The 21,353-nt window shown below is 38.3% G+C and overlaps 1 protein-coding gene across 1 annotated transcript in view; it reads right to left on the reverse strand.

Annotated features, from left to right (window-relative positions):
- si:dkey-220k22.1 (multiple epidermal growth factor-like domains protein 9) overlaps positions 1-21,353 on the reverse strand; it is a 124,499-nt gene that overhangs the window by 14,682 nt on the left and 88,464 nt on the right. The window contains exon 4 of the mRNA XM_036580395.1: positions 8,488-8,637. Within this exon, the coding sequence (XP_036436288.1) occupies positions 8,488-8,637 (150 nt within the window). The remainder of the gene's footprint in view (positions 1-8,487; positions 8,638-21,353) is intronic.

Here is a 21,353-nt window from a genome sequence, read left to right on the forward strand (position 1 = left end):
CTGCAAACCACAACAGTTATCTACATTGTTTTGCTACAGATGACTTTGCAGCCTAATACTCTTGTGAGTATATAATTTTGTTCACTTTTGTGTCGTTACTGTTAATGACTTATCTAGCTTGCTAACTGCACCAACATAGAGGATGTTTTTTTGTCACCTGTCTTCTGGTCCAGTCTCAGCTATGCAAGGTGATGCAAATTGCAAATTTCTAGTGTGACTGTGGTTAAAATGATGTTAAATCGGTTTTAGAATGCTTTGGGGATGGTGAAGCTTCACACATTAACACTTAAAATCTATAAAATCCAGCCATAAACTCACAAATGCACCAGGTGTTTATGCCAGCTATAAACAAAGTAATGTTTAATGCAGAAATTTCAGCTGATAATATATCAGATGCCCCACCCAATCATATAAACAGGGACAAAAATGGAAAAGACAAAAATGATTAAACACATAGAACCAAGAAAATAAGACTTAATATAAGACAAAGTTAACATAACAATAACAAATAAAATATAACAAAATAGCCAATAAATGAATAAATAAGTAATACAAAGTTATTTTTAATTCACTGATCTGTACTGCATGGAGTTGATAGATTCAGTTATTATTTATGTTATCATTAATGGCAGTCCTAGTAGTTATATGTGTTAAATTAAGACACATAACTGCTGTTACCATAGTACAAACACTTGTTACTACTGAATTACTGATAATAAATTAGTAACGAGAAAATGACCATTTCTACTAACCATGCTATTCAGGCTTAAATGCTGCAGGGCTTTTCTGAATGATGGAAACAAAAGAAAGGAGGGGGGTCATTTGGATTGGATGTTAAGAGCGTGACCCACATTTCACTGCTGCTGAGGGACAGGATGGGCCACTGGGTGACTGACGCTGGGGTGGAAAGCACTGAAGAGTGCAGGCACAGCAGTGAGGGTGGGCTGTGGTGGGGGGACTGGATCAAATCAGAGCTGCTTAATGAGCTGTGTAATGCTTTCCTTCTCTCTCTATAATCTCCAATCCCGCAGAGTCCTGCTCCGGCGAGGCACGTAGCCAGCCTTCACACAAGTCTTACATTTCAATGAATAGGCCTACAGTACCATGTATGAGTGTGAAAACTGGTAGATTCGCTCTGAAATGCCACCTCGGCTATGGCCAGACAAATACTAAATAATAAATATACTCATTTTCTCAGTGCAGGGATTTTATTGTAGTAAATTTGGTGGCGGATAACTCTTAGAGGTAGAAAAGTACTTTCATGTACTATTTATAAGTAATTGCATATGCATATTTAATTACACAGTTTGGGCCCCCCCCCATTTATGTCGATGCCAAAAAATGACAATGAAAAAACATGGCAAACATGTAAGGAACAGTTTTCGTTCTGCAAAACAATACTGTACTATCATTTTTCGTTCTGCAAAACAATACTGTACTATCATTTTTCATCAAGTTCATCTCAATTTACTATCTTAACATGCTTCTAGTTACAAATGTGGTATAAAGTCTCGAATCTGCATTTTCTACATAATTTCTCTGCTTTTTTCAATGTTATGAGTGAGAAAAGATTTATATAAGTTACACCATGCATTTGTAAAACCATTGATAACTGACTTCTTAGGCCTAACATGCTGGGATAAAGACAAACTAGGTAAAAAGATGTGACTCTTTCTATGATTTTCTATGTTCTAATGATCCCTCTTGCTTCCCATTTATAATTTATCTTGATTTTATAATAACTGACTTCAGAAAGAAATAAAATTCAATAGCGATTTTTCCCCCTCAAAGTTAATTGTGGCCAAGTCAAAACTATCAAAAACTATGAGAACAGTGATATTCAATGTTGCACATCCTGCACTGCACTGAATCAAACTGAATTAAACAGGAGCAATTAGGTACTCTTTGTAAACTAACATGAAGTTGGTCAGCGTACTGACAACATCCATGACAAAGCATATTGTGACATAATGTGACATTATCAAGATTAGGGTGTGCCTGTGTGATTGCAGTTATTTTTCCAAGGTTATTAGCTTTCACAACCATTATGTTCACACTGAAACACAATGATGCATTTTGCTTTGTTAGGTTGAGGCAAATACATCTAAATAAAAGAAAGCACAAAGCATGTTTACTGAGATGTTATATCTTACGCAAACAACAGACTTTTAACTTCTGACTGGTGTCAATATGTTTAGAGGGCGTGGTGAGTAATGTTTGTTTATTTGACCTCAGGCTGCTTCTGTGTTCAGTTGAGAGCTACTAAGTATCAACAGCTAGTAAACAAGCTAGCCAATCTTACACCTTTAGATTTGCATATAATGAACCAAAAAAAAAAACAACAATTAATTGCCAGCTAAAATTTCATGACTGTGACAGGCCTAGATAACAGCCATATTGCCCAGCCCTTCTTAGACAGTTACAGCCTTCTATAGTGATTGTTACAACAGATATTGTCTCAAAGCAGCCCTACAGAAATTCAGGTCCAGAACGAGCAACTCGAAGGAAGAAATGAGAGAAACCAAGACTCAAAAGAAGAACCCTCTCTCCCCTTGGCCACTGTGAGGGGTATTAGGATAGATGAAGGACAGGTTTACACATAAGACAACAGAAAAGAAGTATTGCTTATTGCCTGTAAGACTTACAGTCTTGCTTGTGTTCCTGCTTCATGTATAATTGTGAATGTCCTTTCATCCAATTCACTGAAAAAGGAAAACTCTAAGGGACTTTCACCACTTTATGTCCATAAAAGAGAGTGAGTGGTCATCTCAAGCTGACTATTACAGTGTATTCTCCAGGGGAATGGCTGAGGTCTCCTTGTTTGGCTGACACTGGAGCCAAGCAAGCCTCGTTAATGAAGAGCAAAGGCCTGATGGGAAAAGAAGAATTAATTTAACACTCGTCTGCTCCCCTGCACCTAATCAGGCCGCCCTATCAGTCATTCACATAGACAACGAGATCAGGTCTGTTGGCTAATCGGCTGCTGTCCTGTCAGCACAGGAGATTAGCATCTCATTTACATATTCAATAACTCACAGAGGTGCTGCATCTACACAGTGGAGACGGATAACCTGTCCATCGCTACACTTACCACTGGCAATCACAAAAACTGTAATTTTATAATAGCCTTTTAAATTGTTTTAGAACTGAACTGAGTGTAAACCTACTGTTAATATAGTGTAACATTCTATATAACTATGTAATAACATTTACAAATTCTATAATACACATAGAATGTATAGCAAAAGACTAACATTAGACTTAAAATAGACTTTTTGTATTATGGCCGTATAATTGACCATTTACAGTCCCACCTCAATTTGTTTTTGTTGCTATGTCAAACTTTTAGGTCAGGCCAGCTAGTAACATCTGTAGCTCATGTACTAACAGACTAAAGAGTTCAGTAGCACAAAGGAGAATTCAGAAGCGCACAGGGGAAACATTTTATTATTCAGAAACTAATTTGGTTTAACAAGATGTTCAGTGCAGACATAGTTTTTGAGGATTTAAAATAGGAATGTGGGTCAGTTTAAAGGATCTTCAGTCACTGGATTGGCAGACTTTCAAGTCTGTTAAATTCTGTATTTTTTCGGCTTATGCAGACATTTTCGTATAGGTCATTTAGATATATGATATTTTTGAAGTCTGCTATACTGGAAATCTAACAATCCCATCAAACATTTGGAAATATGCCATTTGTCCTCCCATCACAGGCCCTTGAATCCACATTCACTGTTTAGTCATCTAGACGGTCTGGTGCTTGAGGTCACACCTAGCCACGATGCTTTTGTTCGATCTGTATCTGTATAAAGCCTGTACTTCTCACTACTTTGGCAGAGAACTCATTCTACTCGGCAGCATAAGCGCCAGGCTGTCACCCCCGGTGGCCATCCATATTTACAAATAAACATTTTCATCAATACATGAGTCAGATTTACTGCAAGGTTCCTAACAAACTGTGATCTAACAACATCTTATAAAGAGGAGGTTGAGTGATGAGGCCTACCCTTCAGATGAGCTGACACTAGCGCTAACACTAAAGCTAACACCAGAGCTAAGTAAACTAATCTGAATGTTGTTCTGCAACATTATTTATCGCTAAATATCACGTTAAAATGAGTGCTAATAAGCACAGTAATGAAGATGAAGTTTAGCTTGTTCATAGTTTTGCCACTGAGTTTTACACACATGGATCGACAACTTTTACAGCTTCAGGAATGAAATAAAACACCATCCTCCATGATCAGGATAGTGTATGTTTGTATTACACTTTCACCAGTAACACCTCTTGACACGTCTTAATAATTCAGACCAATTCACTGCCACCTCTGTTTCATTGTATGTTTGTTGCGAGGAGGTTTTTTTTTTGTTTTTCCTTTGCTTGATAGAGGAAATGGAGTTTAGAGACTGCAGTGATTGGCAGAGAGGTGTGACAGTCATTATTTAGGCAGTTCTAAAGGTTTACCATGCTTGGACACAGATACACTCTGTGGTTTGCACAAAGCGTAAAACAAGAACAGTAGGTGATTTTTTTTTTTTAAATAAAGCTCTAAAGGTCCTTGTGCTTAATCACATACAGTCTCCAAATAATAACAATAAAAATAATAGCAACTTTATTTATAGAGCACTCTTTTTTTCAGCGGTAGCTCTACAGAGAGTTTAAATACAGCTTAAGTTTACCAGTAAAAGAAGAAATTAAAGTTGAGTTAGATTTTCTTCTGTTACAATTACTGTTTGATAACAGCAATACAAGGAAATAAAAGAGCATTAGTGTTAACCCTATAAAGCAACAACACTGATAAATACAAAAAGAGGGGTAGAATGTTAATTAAAGGCTAAATGAAAGATTTCCTAAATGTGTGCACCAAGCTTGACTACCTGAAAAAAGGTGGAATTGAGTTCCACAGTTTAAAAGCCTAACAACAGAAAGGCCTCTCTGCGTTATCTGTATTTTACAGAAGGTGTTCGCAGAAGGCCAGTATCTGCAGATCTAAGATGTTGGAACATAACTAGACAGACATTCTGTAAGGTTGCTTTAAAGCCATTTAGAGCTTTAAAATCTAGTAAAAGAACTTTAACATCTATCCTAAAAGATACAGGCAGCCAGCCCAGTACTTTATCCAAAAAAAAAAGGCCAAAAAGATGCACCACAATGCTTCTTAGAAAACTTCAAATTTTCTTTAAGGTCACTGGAGGTTATCACTGACCAACATTTCAAGCACTGGCCATACTCAAGCAAGGACATGGTAAAGAACGAGATGCTTCAGCAGACACCTGTTCATAAAACTGTAAACATACCGCAGCATGTCCTGTGATCGAGGGCATATGTAAATGCTATTTCCCTAAAGTGCACAGCACAACAACGTCATGGAACACTGAGCAATTAAGACATGTGAAGGCAGTGACACAGGACTGAGCCTCTATGTTCAACTGAGAAAAACTCCCTCACACTGAGTACACAGTAGTACTAACAGCATAAGAAAATCAAGTGTCCAGATTTCTACTGACAAAGTTAATATTAAAAGGGCAGAAATCAGTGAGGCCTACACAGAGCACTGATTCAGGATCAGATACTCACAGTCACACAACCATGCAACCCCTACTACATGATCTACATTATATAAGAGAAAATACAGGCAAAACCATATTCAGGAATCTGATTAATATCTTATTTGTTGATATAATCAGTGGTTGAAAGGGTGATGGGGGGCATTTTGGCTTTTCCCAACTACATTAGCTGAGCTACTAAAGTAGCTTAATATCTTCTTTAAAATAAAATAAGGCTTTCCAAACAATGACAGCTAGTCAGCTAGCGAACATAGTCATGTAACTACACCTGTGCGAAAGTCAGTGACTATGCTTCATGTATTTAATTTCCAGTCAAGGCAGCCATTAAGCACACGTTTTTCCATTGTTGAGCTTTAAGAAGAAAAGAGAAAACATATGTAATGTACAACTTTTTTTGAGTGTTTATATTACAGCTTCCATTCTTTATTACAGAAGTTTACAGATTTCATTCTGTTCAGGGGACTTTCAAAGTTTTTCAAAGAAATCTTCAGGGATATCTTTCCATATCTCCCATGTTCAGACTTAGAAGTTGGTTGCATTTTCTGCTTCTCATTGTCCAAGTTATTCCAAACATAGTCAGTGTTTAGGTCTGGATGCTGAGGTGGCCAGTCTATTGTTCTAAGAACACCAGCAGCTTCTTTGATTTGCAAATTTTGTTCTTTTTTTATCTATTTCCTTTTCTCAGTAACAGCTTCTTGCTGTTACACTTTCAGACCCAAAGCGCTGAGCTGTTTTTTTCCACAGTGAAAGAAACACCTGTGTATTATTTTTCCAGATCTGAAGAAAATGTGGAGCTTGATTTTCTCCACTTTCTCAAAGATGAAAGCTTTAAGTGCTGTTTATCTGATGGTGACAGCCTGGATGGCCTACCAGGTCTTGCATAGTTGTCCCAGTTTCTCTGTAACCTTTAAGCATTTTTTGAACTCCACTTTTAGAAACTCCTGTTTTTTCCACTTTTTTATTTGACTTTCTCCTTCTTTATTTGATTTTGTATTCATTGTCCTCAGAAATATCTTTTGAAAGGTGAATAACTTGCACTTAAAAGTCATTTGGTTGAAATATTAATAAATGAAGGGTAGCACTCTACTCTCCAAACAGTTTATTTTTGCTAACAAAAATATGCTTTATCTGTTGTATTTATCTGTGTTGGCTATTCCAAACTATTCAGCTATCTAGCCAACTAGCTGCCTAACTTGCAGCTAAAAGTTCCTTTAACATAAAAAAAAAAATATGTATATACTACACACAAACTTGAACTTGAGATATAAATACTACAATCTCGACTATAATTACTAGTATGTATACTTACATGTAAATATCAGAACAGTGTTGTTAAGGTACCAACACATTACACCCATAAAACTAAGTGTAAAAAAGTACAAAGTGAAAAAAAGAAAAAAAGGAAACACATTTGAAGTCATATTGTCACACTTAGTCATATAATCCATCTCAGACCATGTCTACAGGCACGTTACACTTCCCTCTGTTAGAACAGTGAACGGTTTCACTATGACTGAGTGCAAATGAACACACTGTATGAGTCTCTGCCCTTTCGCTGGTCTGCAGGGTTTCCGCTCTGAGTCTGTACCTGAACACGCAGCTGTTTCACACTGCTGCTGTCAGCACACCCCACCCACCCACTGATAGAGAGAGAGAGAGAGAGAGAGAGAGAGAGAGAGAGAGAGAGATAAACAAATACAACTCAAACACACACCACAGGTCTGTACCACACCACAGCTGCTCTACAGTGCCTCTGTCAGCAAACCTCACCCACTCCAATAAAGAGAAAGAGACAGACAGGGAGAGAGAAAAGGTGCAAGAGAAAGAAGTAGAGACAGAAAAACAGACCAAGACAGAAAATGAAAGAGAGAAGAGAGAACAAGAAAAAAGAGCATCAGAAAAAAGGAGAGAAAAAGAGAAAATGAAACAAACAAAACAGAAAATGAAAGAAAATAAGATGAGAAAGAAAAAAATAGAAAAAGGACAGAAAAAGCAGCCAGAGAGAGAAAAAGAGACCGAACAAGTGGGTGAGAAGGGAAAGAAACAGGAGAGAGAGAAGATACCAAAGAAATAGAAAGAGAGAAATAGACTAGAAACAGAAGCAGAGAAAAAGCACGAAAGGAGACTCCTTGAACTCCTTGAACCTAGGCTTATTATTCAGTTACTAACCGTAGTTTAACTATAAGACTAATATTTGTGTAATAATGAAGTGTTTTCTGAAGTTTTGTTGACGTATTTTGGTTTTTAAAAATACATTTATAACAACTCAATTTTAAACCTACCGACTGCCTTTATTTTATTGTCTTTCTTGCCCTCAAACACAAACTCTGCACTTTGTCCCTCTAATAGAAAACATTTGGGTACCCCTGCTTTAGAGTTTGAGGGGTTAAGAAGATGGGAGAAGGACTGACCAGCCTGAACAAGAGCACAAACTCCTCCTCCTTCTCTTTCCTGCCTTTCATATTTCATAAACAAACCCTGCAAGGGCTTCTTTCTTTCAGCAGACAAAAATAAACCCCTGGTCCAGCGTAGGCTGGTAAGGAGGGAGAGAAAGAGAACGTTTGGTTTCGAGTTCCTGAAAATGCACCTCTTTCCGAAACCCGACCACCACCGCCTCCATTAGCGAGACAGGACGTGTAATCAGGACCAGACTACAGGGGGACGTCCCGTCTCAGCCTGGGTTCACACAGCAGCCCACCAGAGTACAGAGTAGGCTATGCTAGGCTAGGTTAACATGACTCGCAGAGAACAGGTTAGCTGGTTAGGCTAGGCTATCGTGGGAGTTCTATGGACTCGCCAAGGGTGCAGCTTCCCGGGGACGTGATGCTGGATGGCTTACAGCAGGCTAGGCTAGGTTTAGGCAAATGAGGGAGAACAGGATAGCCGGCAAGGCTAATGTGTGTGGTTTTAAGGACTCACCGAGAGTGCAGCTACCCGTGGAGGTGACGCTGGAGCAGGGGCAGGGCAGGCAGACTTCAGTTAGGGCAGAGCCCGGTTCTCTGTAGAAGTTATACTTGCACTCCTCGCAGTTAGGACCTCTGGTGTTTCCCTGGCAGTTCAAACATATGCCTGGGAAAAAAGGGAGGGAGAGAGAGAGAGAGAGAAAGAGAGAGAGAGAGAGAGAGAGTGAGAGAGAGTGAGAGAGAGAAAGAGTTGAGTAAACACTCTCACTGGTCTGACTGACAGGACTTTGCTCCAGTGAGGCTGTTGCAGAGGCTAGAGCAAAGTTCATCACTAACACAGCTGACAAAACACACACGACTGCACCTAACGGAAAAAGGAAATTAAACCGAAAGCCCCAACAAGTGAGTGCAAGTGCACGACATAAAAAACAGGAATAAGAACTAGTGAGAGAAGCTGGCTGTCTAAAAGCATGCACATGAAAACAGCCTGAAGACCTGATGCAGGACTGGTAGTAATTATGGCTGTCATTAACAGTTATATCAGTAATCCAGCAATTTAACAATTATTTTTGGTGATTAATCAGATCAGAGCATAAAAAAAGCCCACGCCATAATGCATTTAACTGACCAATAACAATTCATGCATAGACTTTCAAACAACTGAAAATCTTGGGAAAAGATAAAAACATCAAAGTTTTTAAGAAGACTTCACTAAAAACAAAAAAAACAAACATTACATAATGCAAGTTCGGGAAAGAAGCCCCCAGAGTAAGACTCCCCCTCCCTCACCCTCATTTTCTCTCCTGATCATATCACAACACAAATAAATCTCAACCTCACATCCTCTCCTGATCATATCTAATATCATATCTAATGTAAACACATTTACTGAACATCTATATCTAATTAATCCCAAAATTCCATCTAGATCATTGCATTCCTGGGATTAATCTCCTGGGAAAATATCTGGAGTCAGCTGATCTATGTTTTTGTGATTATGTTCTATGCATTTATAACAATATGTATAAGAATAGTTGAAAATATGTAACTATTGCTGTGAGCAATACATTTGCAGAGACTAATGCAGAGAGCAGTACATTTGGTTAGGAGAGCAAGCAAAGATTTTTTTCCTTTTTAAAGTGAAAGTGTAAAGTTGGCCCTCTGAGGTAAGAAGTCCCCCCTTGACATTGGGGACAAAAAGCCCATTTTAGTAAACTGCCACAAATCTATTATTCAGTTAGATTTTCATCATAAAGACACAAAGTTGGTCACTAGAGTTTCACTGAGTAGCTAGAATTAGCATTGATGACATCATTAAGAACACCCCACCATCATGTTGGCAGGCAAGCTGCAACCTGAACATAGCCTGTCACAAGACAATTACTGCAGCTACAAACGTGCAGGTGGACCAGAAAGACTGCGGAAAAAAAGACGAAGACACAAAGACTAGCATGACAAGTGGATTGATCACTGCATACCTTTCAAGCTGACAAAATTCCAATGTGTTAGATTTTACAGAAACTAATAAAAGTGTCTACAAAATCTTCCAAAGCTCCTAAATAACAAACACATACAGTCATGTAAAGAAGTAAAAGCACTCATGCATTCATGAAATGTTTTTTTTTTTTTAATATGCGGACATATCAGTATTAGATATTCAGTTAATCAGTATGTATAGATACTTTATTGGCTTTGATTAGACCATTCCATAACACTCCTCTTCTTCCTTTTGAGCCATTCTTTGGTGGATTTACTTGTATGTTTGGGATCGTTATCTTGTTGGAAGATCTACTTCTTTAGCTTAAACTTTTTTACAGATGGCCTTATATTCTCCTCAAGCATGCTCTAGTATGAAAGAGAATTAATCAATTATGTGATTGCAAGCTGGCAAGGTCCTGAGGCAGCAAAGCAGCCCGCAAAGCATAACATGTCCACCATCATGCTTTACAGTTAGTATGAGGTTCTTCTAATCAAATGCTGTCTTTGGTTTTCACCAAACTTGGCTTCAGGTACTGTGTCCAAACAAGTCTATCTTTGACTTGTCTCTCCATAGCACAATGTTCCAGAAGTCCTGATCGTTGCCTAGACATTTATTAGCAAACTTTAGTCTTGCTCCAATGAGAGAGAGCCTTTTTTGATCCACATACACTCCAATAACAAAGAGCAAACCAGACCAGAGGTCCTGGTGTCCAGGAATGATTCAATTCGCTGGACAAATGAATAAAAGTCTGGTTATATATTGGCTTAAACATTGCACAAAACAGTTGTATTGTTTTATCACATGACATGGTAAAATATAATAAAATATAAGTTACTTTTTAATAATTGTATTTTTTAATAGAGTAATAGTGACAGGCTTAGTTGTAATATTACATAACATCAAAGACAGAGCACAAAGTCACACAGGGAGATATGGTAAAGTCTGATTACGGTGGAAGAGTGTGCACAATGCAAAGCATGTCTGTAAAACTCTGGATGAATTCACTCTGGGCTCTGGGGTCAGGCTTTCATACCACTTTTGACTTGTATTAAATGCTGTATTTGAGAAAATAGGAGCAGTCTAATGAGGGATTACATAATTGACAAGAGTGCTGTTTCAAGAAAACATATCAGAGAAAAAGAGAGGGAATCAGAGAAACAGAATGGGAGCAAGCAGGAAAGAAAACAAAGAGAATGAGAATGAGGAGAGGGAATGAGAGAACGAGAGAGAGAGAGCAAGTGAGAACGAGGTAGAGAACAAGAGAGAGAATGAAAGCAAACGAGAGAGAGAGTTTGGAGAATGTGCAGGCTGGCAGGCAGAGAAAGGCTTGTTATAGTAGCATTGGGACGGATGTGACGATTCTCTCCCTCTGTCTCTAAGACAGCCACAGTCATTCACAGGCTGAAGAACACCTGCGATACGGACGACCGAGCACGTCGTTCTGCAGGACGATTGATTTTTCATAAGAAATCATTTTTTCTATGCTATAACAGCACTTCTGGCCCAGCTCTCTCTCCTAGCAGGTGCTCATTGTGAGCAATTAGCTCAGACTGGGGGAGATTCATGTAGCCAATTAAAGCCAAACAAATGTCAGAGGATGCACTGTAGACAAAGAACATTCATTTAAAAAATTCAATTTCATTGACTAAAGTGCGCTGCTTTGGTGGAAATTCTCACAGGATGTTTATTATTGTAATATAAATTGATTTAAGCTTATGTTCATTCGCATCCTGGCACATCTTTGGAAGAGGAAGCGGAAAATGTAACACATTTGGGGTTTTTATAAAGGGATTTTGGCGTCTTTATATGCCCAGTGATGGACTGAAATGGTGTTAAAATGTAAAATCTCTTCTTATGCAGGCTTTTGGAAAGAGACTATAAGCTGCTGTATTTCAATATTCAAGCTAAAACATGAGCAAAAACATAATGAATAAATAATCACAGGTTAATTTTGATATACTAATGGAATGTCTACATAGTAAATAAATTCAGAAATTGAAAAAGCATCAATGCACACAATACTATTTATTTAAACCATTTAAATCTAACTACAGTTTACCTAATTGTCTTCTGAATCTTGAAATGAAACAGAACTTTTTGGCAGTAATGAAACAAAAATAAGACTAGTTGGCAATAATTCAGCTTGTCATGTTTGGAGAAAGAACGGTTGTGCGTATGATCCCAAGAACACCCTATATGCACAGTGAAGTACGAAGGTGGTGTTCTTCATGATTTGGGGCTGTTTTGCTCTGCAGTATTACACCAAGTAAATGTGAATGGAACGATATACCAGGGCACAGAGGAGAATTTAATCTCATTGGCCAAGAAAGCAGAGAAGACGTGTCAACAAGACAATGACCACAAACTTACAGCCAAAACATTTCAACACTGGTTTCTGTAAAAAAAGGTGAAGGTGCTTCTGTGACTCAGCCAATCTCCTGACTTCAGTACAACTGAAAATGTATGAAGGTCTATCAGACCCTCTTAAGTTTGGGGAAATGAAGATGGTTTGCCAAAAGGAATGGGCCAAAACCGAACCACAATACTGCAGAAAGGTAATTACTTAAAGGTTTAATTGCAAACAGCAGCAGAGTACTAATGTTACTAATGTTGGTGTCTGAACACTTTTCTTCTCCCCATCAGTCTTTTTTTAAAACAATATCTTTGTTTATGCTTATGAATGCGTACTTTTTTGCACATAATCATAAGTACAAAGACAAACAGCATCATATAAGTGGATATATACCCTTCAAATATTGAATAACAAAAACAACAGCTTCTAAATAGTTTCCCTTCGCTGAACTGTAAGGAAGCTTAACAGGAAAGTGGAAGAAGATGAATTTAAAATGATTATGATGCTTTTTTCTGTCATGTACCATATATTTTCATTTCAACTGCTATTTTGCTGCGAATGACCCTCATTGGCTTGCTTATACCTCGGCGAGGACTGTGGAAAAATATAACCGACTGCGTTTGACTCTGCCATTGTTGACACAAAAGCAGGACATGAAAGAGCGGCTTTAGAGATGAAATGAAAAGTGTAATTCCATCAGCCAGAGACAAGGAGAACACTCAGGAGAGACTGCACTCGCAGCCCAAGAACAAAGATCAAAGACGGGTGTGTGTGTGTGTGTGTGTGTGCATGCGTGTTCCCCTGCTGTGTGTCCTGAGATGGAGAACAAAGCAGAAGCAGAATCATTAGTGTTCTGTCCCTTGTGTCAGAGGATGGATGAGTGTCCGCTGCCTGTGTAAATATACACACCCGGCAGCGCGGAGCTGATGCTGGGTCTACACACACAAGCTGGAGATCGTGAGTAAGCATGTTCATCAGGGAACGGACCATGTGTGAGTGCGTACATGGTCAAGCAGTGACACGACATAAAACATACGTTCCTATGCAACAGTCAACACACTGACCCACACAAACGGGTCACTGTGCATCTAATAGGGGTCTAAATCTCTGACCTCATTTGATTATGATTCTTTCAGAAACCATTCAATATATAATGAAACCTTAAGCTGGTTTTATATGGTGACACTTTCATGCAACTGTTTGCATGTTGTGAGGTTACATGTTACACGAAGCAATTGATAAAGCTGCATGCAACACATTCAGTTAGTTAATTAGCCAAATTAGTGTTTATTTGATACAATGTATTATTCCCACTATATAAAGTCATCTGTAACATTATACTTACATTTGCATATTTGCAGCATTTTTATCATCTTTGTATACTTTTTCAAGCCGTCTTTGCCATATGTATGTGTCTATTTGTGTGTGTAGGTATGCATCCATCTACACAAATATGTGGACACCTCCTAATTATTGAGTTCAGGTGTTTCAGCCACACTCATTGCTTATAGTTGTATCAAATCTAGAACATAGCCATGCGATAAATAGACAAACACTGGCAGTAGAATGAGTTGTACTGAACTTCAAATGTGGCACTATCACAGGATGCCACTTTTGCCGGGGAATTTCTGCCCTGCTAAATCTGCCCTGGTCAACTGTAAGTACTATTATTGTGAAATGGAATAAGCTCAGCCACGATGTGGAAGACCACACCCTCTGGAGTGTCATGAATCACACTTCGCTATCTAGCAGTCTGATGGATGAATCTCGGTTTAGTGGAGCAGAACGCTGCCTACCAGAATACCTAATACCAACAGTAAAGTTTGGTAGAGGAGGGATAATTGATGCTGTTTTAAGGTTTGGACTAGGACCCTTAGTTCCAGTGAAGGGTAATGTTAGTGCAACAGTTTGAGGAAGGCCCTTTCTTTTTTCAGCATGACTGTCCTTCTGTGCACAAAGCAAGCTCCATAAAGACATGGTTTGACAGTCTGTTATGTATATGTTAAGCCATTGAAAGTTAATGCTTAAGTTTCCATTCCTCATCTTGTCCTGAAGCACTGCAACTTCATTGAAGACCACCTACTGGTTGGTTCCAACTCCTCCATATTGTTCTCATTGCTTCTCATTCTTGCTCTCGTTCATGCAACGTGATTCCTGTTACAGTGGAGGCTTTGAAGGGAACTTTAGCTTCCATTTAGCTGTTGCTTTTGTCAGTTTGCTGCTTGTTCATTTATCCATAGCATCAGCAGTGTGTGTACTTCAGAAGCACTGCAGTAGCTGGATATAATTTTATCAAGAGAACTATCAGAGGAACTTCAGAATTTGAATAAGAGAGCTACAGTCATGGAGTCAATATAGCAAAAAACAGCACACTATGGAAGGGTTGAAGGGTCAAACTAAGAAAATATGATAAGGGAATAATATAACGTTAACATGATATTAGCACTATAATTACATTTTTCATTTATTGGCAAGTAATACATTGGTCACTAATATATCATGCATCCATAAGTTTAGGGCATCACAATGCATATTTATACCCTTCAGTTGCCAGATTCAGTCTGTGTAATTTAAGCTCTCTGACAGACTGCTGTAAAAATGTCACTCACTGTCTGTGGCTGGTAATGCGGAACTGTTTGTGGCTGATCTCAGATCAGTGTAGTGTGTCTGAAGATAAGGAAAAAACTGGCTCCAATTCAGGAGAATGGAAGAGCTTAACCTTCAGCTCCTGCTGGTCCCGCTGTTTGTGCTTTATTAAAACAGCAAGGGGGAAATGCAGCTTGTGTTAATGTGTCAGTCAGGGTTTGTGTAACTATGACTTTAATCAAGAAAAAAGGTGTGTCAGCACACAGTAACAATAATGCAATAACAGCAGGGTGGGGAAGTAGAGTATTTGAGTAGGTCTAGCATGGTATATAAATATATCACTGCTGTCCAAAGATACAGAAGAGAGCAAAAACGTTCTTTTTCAGAAAATATTTCTATCAGAAATATTCAACTTAAATATCAGTGCACTCTTTGCATTGCTATCCCTAAATATTGCTAAACCAGTGTGTAAAAAAATGTTATCTGCTTTCTTGTCAGGGCACTGAAGCAAGAAATAGCGTCCAACTTGGGGACGGCTGGCCAAGTATATTTCATCATTTTTAATGATTGTTTGCATTTTATTACCCTGTTCTTAGGAAACAAACAACACACCTTGCTTCCAATTTGGCTATTATGTGAACTAGGTTCAGGGTTCAAAGAGGGAGAGCAGAGAGAGAGCAAGCTGAGCTGGAGAAGCTGAGAAAATAAGAAAGAATAACCAGACTGAGCAAAGTAAAGCATTCCCCTTCCCTGCTAACACCATAAATGTTAATTATTCTGTGATTTTGGTACCTAGTAAAACCAAATTGTACCAAAAGACCAAAGGGCTGAAAAATGGCTGAGTGTTAGCTAAAAGAGTACTCACGTTACCTAGCAAAGTTGTCTTGAAGACATCAGACACTGTCTTCTTCTTAGAATGTTTTTTTCCCCCTTGTTAGTTAGCAATTATAGCTATTCACCTACACTATTAATGCAATTAATATAATGACCAGATTTGTTAGATTTTTTTGGTTGCAAGAGGTGTATGAGGCCAGACAGCTTTGCTAGCCTGGTGTGTGTGTGTGTGTGTGTGTGTGTGTGTGTGTGTGTGTGTGTGTGTGGGGGGGGGGCTGTGACAAAGGCAGTAATGCTGCAGTGTTGTAAAGAAAGTAAGCCTCCGCACCACCATCAGCATTGGCCAGTACTCATGGTTTAGTGTTAGTATCGGAACAGAAAAAGTGGTATTGAGTCATCTCTTTGTAGTGAAACATGCTTAAGTACCAATAATATCCACGATATACTGAGAGAAAAACATTGTGACGTAATAATGATAAGAATATATTGTCATTTTGTCCACCTCTGGTACACAAACACACAAAAGTCAGTGTCTTTAGAATTAAAAAAAAAAAAAAATACATTCTGCAGTGTGTCAGAAACACTCAACAGGAGTGAGGCAGACAGCAGAGATGATATAGAGCACAGCATGAGTTGAAGCAGAGCGGCTGGAGTACAGTACATCAGCGGGCAGCCACAGAGTTGGACAGCCTCAGTAATCGTACTGCCCTTTCATCAGCCTCAGGCGCACAGTATATCAGTGGCTGACATTATTCGCTGATAAATGGAAAAATGTAACTATTATCAAAGAGTCAACACTGGAATTAAAGCTGGTAATTACGACCAATTAACAAAACTGTTTATAAAGTATTTACTTTTTAAAATCCTTTGCTTTTCACAAAAATGGTCACACTGAGTAAGTCACTTTGCATTTTGGAAAAGCAAAAGGAAAACAGAGTTTCAATCAGGAATGCTTTTGAGTGCTTTCACAGATAGCGGATGTGTGTGACTCAGCTTGAACAGATCCTGGAGATGCAGCTCCACACGTGAAGAAGCATAAGACAAACAAATCCTTTTTACTTTTGTCAAAACGTTCTATGGGATGGGACATAAAAGATCAGTTATCTTGGTTGTTGCCAAGCCAAGATCATAGACAACAGCGACTGGGTCAAGTAAGTTCCCGTTGCCTGCGACGGTTCACAAAAATGAAACAGCGGGCTAACAAGACATTTTCAGGCATTTATAAAATCTGTTGTAAGATTTTATAAGACTTTAAGAATCTGTGTGAACCCTGTAGAGAGATTATTTTTTCTCACAGAGAACACGGTAACATTTTAATAGTAAACTAGACGGTTATATGTACAGCAGAAAGAGTGCTGGACTTCCAATGTTATTTTCGCCTAGCATTTTAAGTGGCTCTGGACAAAAGTATCTGTGAAATGCTTACAATAAATGTTATATCTGATTTATCTACATGATACCAAATTAATCAATGTCTTACATTTACTGTACTTCATTTATGAAATGAAACAAAATTAAATTACTGGTTACTGTTGGTAACGGTATAGGCCACAACACTATCCAAGTCATAAGGTAATACATATATGTACTACACCTGTATTAGGGAAGTGCACAAGTACTACAGTATTTAATTAACTGCATATATTGTTCAGCATTAATGGTGTCCTCACAGCTGTGCCATGTACGCTAATGTACCCCCATACCATCACGGATGCTGGCTTTTAAACTGTGCGCTATTAACAAGGCAGATGGTCTTTCTCCTCTTTAGCCCAGCGGACGCAGTGCCCACGACTTCCAAAAAGAATTTCAAATTTTAAAGTGTCGGACCACAGGACACTTTTCTACTTCTCAGTCCATCTTCAATAAGCTTGGGCCCAGAGAAGGCAGCAGCGTTTCTGGATCCTGTTTATATATGTGTTTTTCTTTGCATGGTAGAGTATTAACTTGCATTTGTGGACACAGCAAAAAACTGTGTTCACAGACCATTCTTCTGGAAGTGTTCCTGAGCCCATGCAGTGATTTCTACTACAGAATCATGTCTGTTTAATGCAGACATAAGGCCCGAAGATGAGGGCCAACCAGTATTGGTTTTCTGCCTCGTACCTTGCATACAGAAATTTCTCTGGATTCTCTGAATCTTTCAATGACATTATGTACTGTAGGCAATGAAATTGCAAAGTTCTTTGCTGTTTTATGTTCAGTGATGTTATTCTTCTGAAAGACTCTCTGGGATGCTCTTTTTATACCCAACTATGTTACTGACATGTTGCCAGTTAACTTAATTAGTTGTGAGATGTTTCACTAACTTTACCAGTCTTTTGTTGCCCTGTCCCAAATTTTTAAAATGTGTTGTTTGCATCAAATTCAAAATGGGCATGTATTTTTCAATAAACAATAAAGTTTCTCAATTTCCACATTTGATATGCTGTCTTTGTAGTATTTTCAATTAAATTTAGGATTTAAATGATGTGCACATCATTCTGGTTTTATTTATATTTTGCACAGCATCCCAACTTTTTTGGAAATGGGGACGTATCTCCTCAGATCGAACTGAACACAAAGCCGTTTAACATTAAAAAAAAAAAAAGAAAAAAAAGGTTTCACTAGCAAAGTCATGTCCTTCTTTGATTATAGCTCAAATTGTGCTGCACTGGTGTAAAAGCACCCGTTTTACTTACACAAGGACAGGCAGAGAGGGAGAGAGAGGGGAGCCAGCAAAGTCTGTTCCATTACATCTACAGCATCGATCTGGACTGAGCGACTCCACGCTGTGGCACTCTGTTCAGTGTCTGTGTGTTTCTGTGTACGAGCAGCACTAGCTTTCAAAGGCCACAGCAACAAAACTGCACTGTAAATTATGTCATACCCCTAACTGCCTGGAACATTACTGGGCAGAAAAATACTGTCCATTGGAAAACACCACAGAAAGCACCCACCTGGGAGCAAGATTTCCAATAGAACATGAAGTAGGAAAAAAAAACATGAGTAAAAGGAAAAAGCTTCCTCCAACACTGCTGTCTAAAAAGACAAACTACAGCGATTCAGCCAATGACCAGAAACGTACCATGTGCCATGAAAATGACACAATGACTACGCCAACTAGAAATTCCTTTACTGACATATCAGCTCTTCAAAAAGAGTTGATGATAAGAAGCTTTATGATGATGGCGAGAGAGAGAGAGAAAGCAGTAGTGGGAGAAGAAAAAAAGAGATAATGAAAACAAAAATGAGTGGAATGAGAGAGAGAGAGAGAGAGAGAGAGAGAGAGAGAAAGCAGTAGTGGGAGAAGAAAAAAGAGATAATGAAAACAAAAATGAGTGGAATGAGAGAGAGAGAGAGAGAGAGAGAGAGAGAGAGAGAGAGAGAGAGAGGAAAAGAGAGAAGCAGAGGCAGAAAAAGAGAAAAAGACAGACACTCTTTTCAATAAACACCCTATTAATCTTTTTTAAGACTCTCCATCAAGAAATAAGACTCTCTCAACCTGTCCTGAAAAAAGAAAAAGTTAAAACTAAATATTTAACATTTTTGGCAGCTGGAGCTCCTGCATACCAAGAAAAGCTGAAAATAAACACTCTAAATCTTTTAAAACAGTTGTGCAGGTTGTTATCCGTGTGTGGTATCACTGTTAAGGTATCAGGTGCTTAGAAAAGTATGAAAGAGTCTCCTGAGGCTGCAGAATAATCAGCTCAACTTCTGTGTCTCCTGCAGGACTGACAGTTCTATCTTATAAAGCAGACAGCTCCAGTTCTAAAATCTGACTGGCTGAGCTGTGTTTAAAGGCCTGGCAAAATACTCTATATACGTACGTATAACCACACACAGCGACTGACCTCTGAATTAGTACAGCAAGATGAGAAACATGAGACTAACATGAGAAAGACATTGTCTTGCTCATTTAATGATGTTTGACTTATGCTGCTTGGCAACTGTTCTTGCACTACCATTTGGATGCATAGCTTTTAACAAATGTATTTTATTTAATGCATGTTGTCATATTATCAACACTGGTGTATAGTGACCTGGGGATGCACCAATATGGGAATGATGAGCCAATCCCAATATTTTCCATTTTTAATGCACATAAATGATACATTTATTAAATGTAGAAATTGGGACTAGATCCACCTGTATTAGCATTATGGAGAAATATAACACATATGCATTTCTACATTATATCTAAAATGCAGACATTTTAGCACACAGTTCAGCATCACATCAAGGTTCAGCTCTTCTGGAATACAATAAATACACATGTTGGTTTGGAATATCGGTCAAATCTAAGCATCTGCCTGACAGCAAATTTCTAAATGTAATTATTTTTTTCCGATAACAATGTCATTCTGATATTATCGTGCATCCCAAAGTTGGGATTTTTTGCATCATGCATAAAAAATCTTTTAAATAAACTGAAATTTACAAATACAGCAATATGCTAACTGTGGGACAATGCTAATTCCATGCACAAAACAGTCAGTGCTAATGTCAACATATATGCGTTTATAAAACACCTGGGACTAAATGCACTTGAAGTAGTAAACAGTAAAATGAATAAAACGTGCAATAGCCTATTGGTCAAATCTAATCATTTGTCCAACATTAATGCTTGTGTTTCATTCGAGTTCAACAAGCGAAAGTTCCTGGTCATCCAGGCTTTTATGTCTTTAACACCATCTTCTATTAGAAGAGCTGACATGTATAACTGAGCCTCATCAGCATAAAAGTGATACCCAACATTGTGTTTACGGATTATGTACCTTTGGTGCTCTAAATAAAGGAAGAACACTAAAGGCCTTAACACATAGCCTTGTGGGACACCATATTGTGGAGTTCAGAAAACTCCACACTTACTGACAAATTGATAACGGCCTGTCATGTAAAGCCTAAACCAGGCAAGAATGAACCTTGTTTTCAGGCCTGTCCATTAAAAAAATCATGGTCAAGTGTATCAAAAGCTGCCCCCAAATCCAGCAGTTCCAGGAGAGACTTTTCCATAATCTAAGGCAAGCAGTAAATCACTGACCAGCCTAGCCAGCACTGACTCCGTGCCATGATGTTTAAAGTTGGGCCTACATTATTTTGACCAAAATAATAAAAAATAATTAAATACTATTTGGACTGTCTAAATACCTCTATTCATCAAAACACCCACAGAAACACTAATCTGAGACTGTAATTAACTGTGATTGGTTAGAGGGTGCATCCGCATATTACAGTTTTCTGAAGCATTAGTATTGCAAGGCCAATACAGCAATAAGAATTAACAACAATTTACAAATAATATATTGGTCAGATGTCCAGTATATATTGTTGAAAACATTCAGCCATAAAAAGTTTAACTAGGCATCATGAACAACATTAGCATGCTCTTAATACTTCAGACAGAGCATTTAAGCTTGGCCTTGTGCTAAATAACCGCTAACAAGCCTTTATAGCGTGAGATTAGGTTTCCAGCGAGTCCACAAAATGCCTATTATACACAGCAATGAGGAAATAATTAGATTTAAGCACAATATGTAGTCTGGACAAGTCTTCAGAAAACTCTGTGTAGGTGGGTTAATTTGTTATTGCTGGTTGTGACTTAAGAGGAATTAGCGGATCCTGTGTAATGTATGCATACGGTTGCTCTGAG

Source organism: Colossoma macropomum, unplaced genomic scaffold (genome assembly GCF_904425465.1).
Source record: "Colossoma macropomum unplaced genomic scaffold, Colossoma_macropomum, whole genome shotgun sequence".
In the NCBI taxonomy this organism is placed as follows: domain Eukaryota; kingdom Metazoa; phylum Chordata; class Actinopteri; order Characiformes; family Serrasalmidae; genus Colossoma; species Colossoma macropomum.